At 44.4% G+C, this 2,513-nt stretch overlaps 1 protein-coding gene across 1 annotated transcript in view; it reads right to left on the bottom strand.

Moving 5' to 3' along the window:
• Nucleotides 1-1,870: 1,870 nt before the first annotated feature.
• Nucleotides 1,871-2,513, bottom strand: part of LOC107099523 (plexin-B3-like) — a 16,098-nt gene continuing 15,455 nt past the window's right edge. Inside the window, exons 29-30 of the mRNA XM_015397687.1 lie at nucleotides 2,330-2,404; nucleotides 1,871-2,220 (exon numbers count right to left, since the gene is read on the bottom strand). Coding sequence (XP_015253173.1) covers nucleotides 2,116-2,220; nucleotides 2,330-2,404 — 180 coding nt within the window. The 3' untranslated portion in view covers nucleotides 1,871-2,115. The remainder of the gene's footprint in view (nucleotides 2,221-2,329; nucleotides 2,405-2,513) is intronic.

The following is a 2,513-nucleotide window of genomic DNA, read 5'->3' as shown; positions in this document are numbered from 1 at the left end:
GTCTTCTCCATTCAGAGGGGCCCCCTGCCTGTCTTTGCCAGGGGCCCCAAAATGTCCTAAATGTTCCCCTCTTCTAGACCTTATATGGGTTTAATATTCTTCAACAAGTAATCAGTTTGAAAAAGTTGTAGATATTTTCTTTAGGTCCATTTTATTAGTTTTCTTTAATGATATAGGTTGTTTTTTTCAGTTTGATTTTGAGTTTTTTTAAATGAAAGATGAAATTTTCTTAAGTCGAGCTAAAACAGAAGCTGTTTCAGTCTGACTTAATATTCATTTTATTTCTCTCTTTTTCCTCATTAAATGATACCAAAAAACGATAATTTTCTTCTCTTCAGGGCTGGGGGCCCCCCCAGACACTGTGAGCTTAGAACCGGCCCTGACAGCAGAAGCAGTCAGCACAAAGAAACAAGGTTAAAAATTAGAGCTTTATTTTTATGATACAAACTGTTTGATCCGTGGCCCTTCACAATAAAAGCACATTTTAAATCTGAGACGGACTCATCTTCATCATGGTCTTCCTCACAGATATTTACAGGCACATTTACACACAGTAAGCTCACTGTAACCATACACCCCCACCCCCCCCCATGAATGTATTCAGTAGAAAACAGCTCCACCAATCAGAGCTCAGCATTATTTCATGCACTCATTAGGTCATGAGAGCCCCGCCCCTTTTCTTAAAAAGTAAACATTGAAGGTTCAGAAAAAGAAGAAGCACCATCATCATCATCATCATCATCGTCATCATGCAGAAGCTACTTTGAGCAAAGAACTACGACTACGGGTCGAACACAGGCCCAAAAAACACAAACATCAAAAGTTGAAGAAGAAATTTAATCAGCAGCAGAAAAAGAAAACCGAGTTCAGAACTCTGGTCCAGTTCTATAACTGGGAATCCATCAGAATCCATCTGATTGGTTCTGTTTATCGACCCCCCTCCATGATGACCCAACAGAAGAGTCCAGGGTTAGGGTTCCTCAGGAGGATCTGATGGCCTCCAGGATCCACCAGGGTCCAGAGGACTCTGACAAGACCCGGACAAACCAGTGAAAACCAGTAAGAACCAGACCTGGGCTGATTTCCTGCTGAAGGACACAGGTGAGTTCACCTGAACTGTTCAAATCATTTTCCCATCATGCACTGGGACACATTAGGCTGCCCCCTAGCTGCAGAGCGAAGGCACAGCTGGGATAAATAAATATAAATAGTCTGTACAAACAATAAGTTAGTAATACTCACACGGATCTCTGATTGTTTCTCGTTTTTGATCGGTTCGATTATTCCAGAGCCTCTACGCTTTGGAAACACGCCAGCTGCGACTCCACTTCCTGGTACGGGTCACATGACCAAACTTAAACCACACACGCAGTGCGGAGTATGGGAATATCAGAGTTTCCTTTCTCACACATTATCTAAAAAACACATCTGTTCCTGTTCCGTAAGAACCAGTGATGTTGGAAATGGACCCAATTGATTGGGTCTGGTTCTGTTGTGCCAGCTGCGTTAATCTGGATTATAAACTAAACCAACATCACTAGTTCGTTAGTAGACGTGTTAGTTTCAGACTTTATGTTGGATTAGATGCACTACTGGAACAAACTGGAGGTTGTGTTGTTTTCGGGTCAGGAGTCCTGAGCTTTCTGAGCAATACGCCGTCAAGCAGTTGGAAAGTGGAGTCACACTGAAACACGGTGAAAACGCCCTGATTCAGATTCTGTTATTGCGTTCAGTAAACTTCCAGAAGCGCCTGGGAATGATGCGCCGTTTGGAGTCCGATCTGCTGGCTTCAGTAGAAAAACATATAAAACAGCAGGTCAATCATCACTTTAGAGACAGAAGAAAATACTTAAGTTGTGCTTTTTTTTTGACTCAGACAGCAGAGAACTCTGGGAATCGTAGTGCAAGGCAGAAGGTGACAACGATGTTCCCTGATCTGGTTGGTTGGATTGTCGTTAGTCGGATGTCAGTTGGCAGCTGCTGCCGTGCGGGGGAACCGGAAGACCCATTATAAAAAGACTGGATGTCCCTCACACACAGACAGACAGGGGTGTCCAATCAGCTTCACTGCTTTGGCCCCCCCGTCTCCTCATCCTCTTCATCAGCACTCACAGGTCAGAGGTCGGTGACTTTATTCTCCACCAGAGCGGCGACCTGCTGCAGCCGATAGGCCAACTGCATCTTCTGACCAGAGGTGTCTTCCTCCAGGGACATGATGATCTAAAGTCACAGGTAAACAGTTTGAGAAGATAGAGGCGTGTGAGTGTGAACTATGGTTTGTACCTGTGCAGTTGACCGGTCACATGACATGAGAGAGTGAGAACATTACCTGGTCATAGTATTTGTTGATGTATTTGTAAAGTTCATGAAGAGCAACAAGGCTGTTCATCTCTGAGGCAAAGCTCTGCAGGGAGACAGAGAGACAGGTAGGGTCAGACAGAGACAGAGAGACAGGTAGGGTCAGACAGAGACAGAGAGACAGGTAGGGTGAGACAGAGACAGAGAGACAGGTA

This window comes from Cyprinodon variegatus, unplaced genomic scaffold (genome assembly GCF_000732505.1).
Source record: "Cyprinodon variegatus isolate N-32 unplaced genomic scaffold, C_variegatus-1.0 Scaffold28, whole genome shotgun sequence".
In the NCBI taxonomy this organism is placed as follows: domain Eukaryota; kingdom Metazoa; phylum Chordata; class Actinopteri; order Cyprinodontiformes; family Cyprinodontidae; genus Cyprinodon; species Cyprinodon variegatus.
The sequence above is the reverse complement of the archived record's forward strand: the minus strand, read 5'-3'. Positions and strand labels throughout refer to the sequence as shown.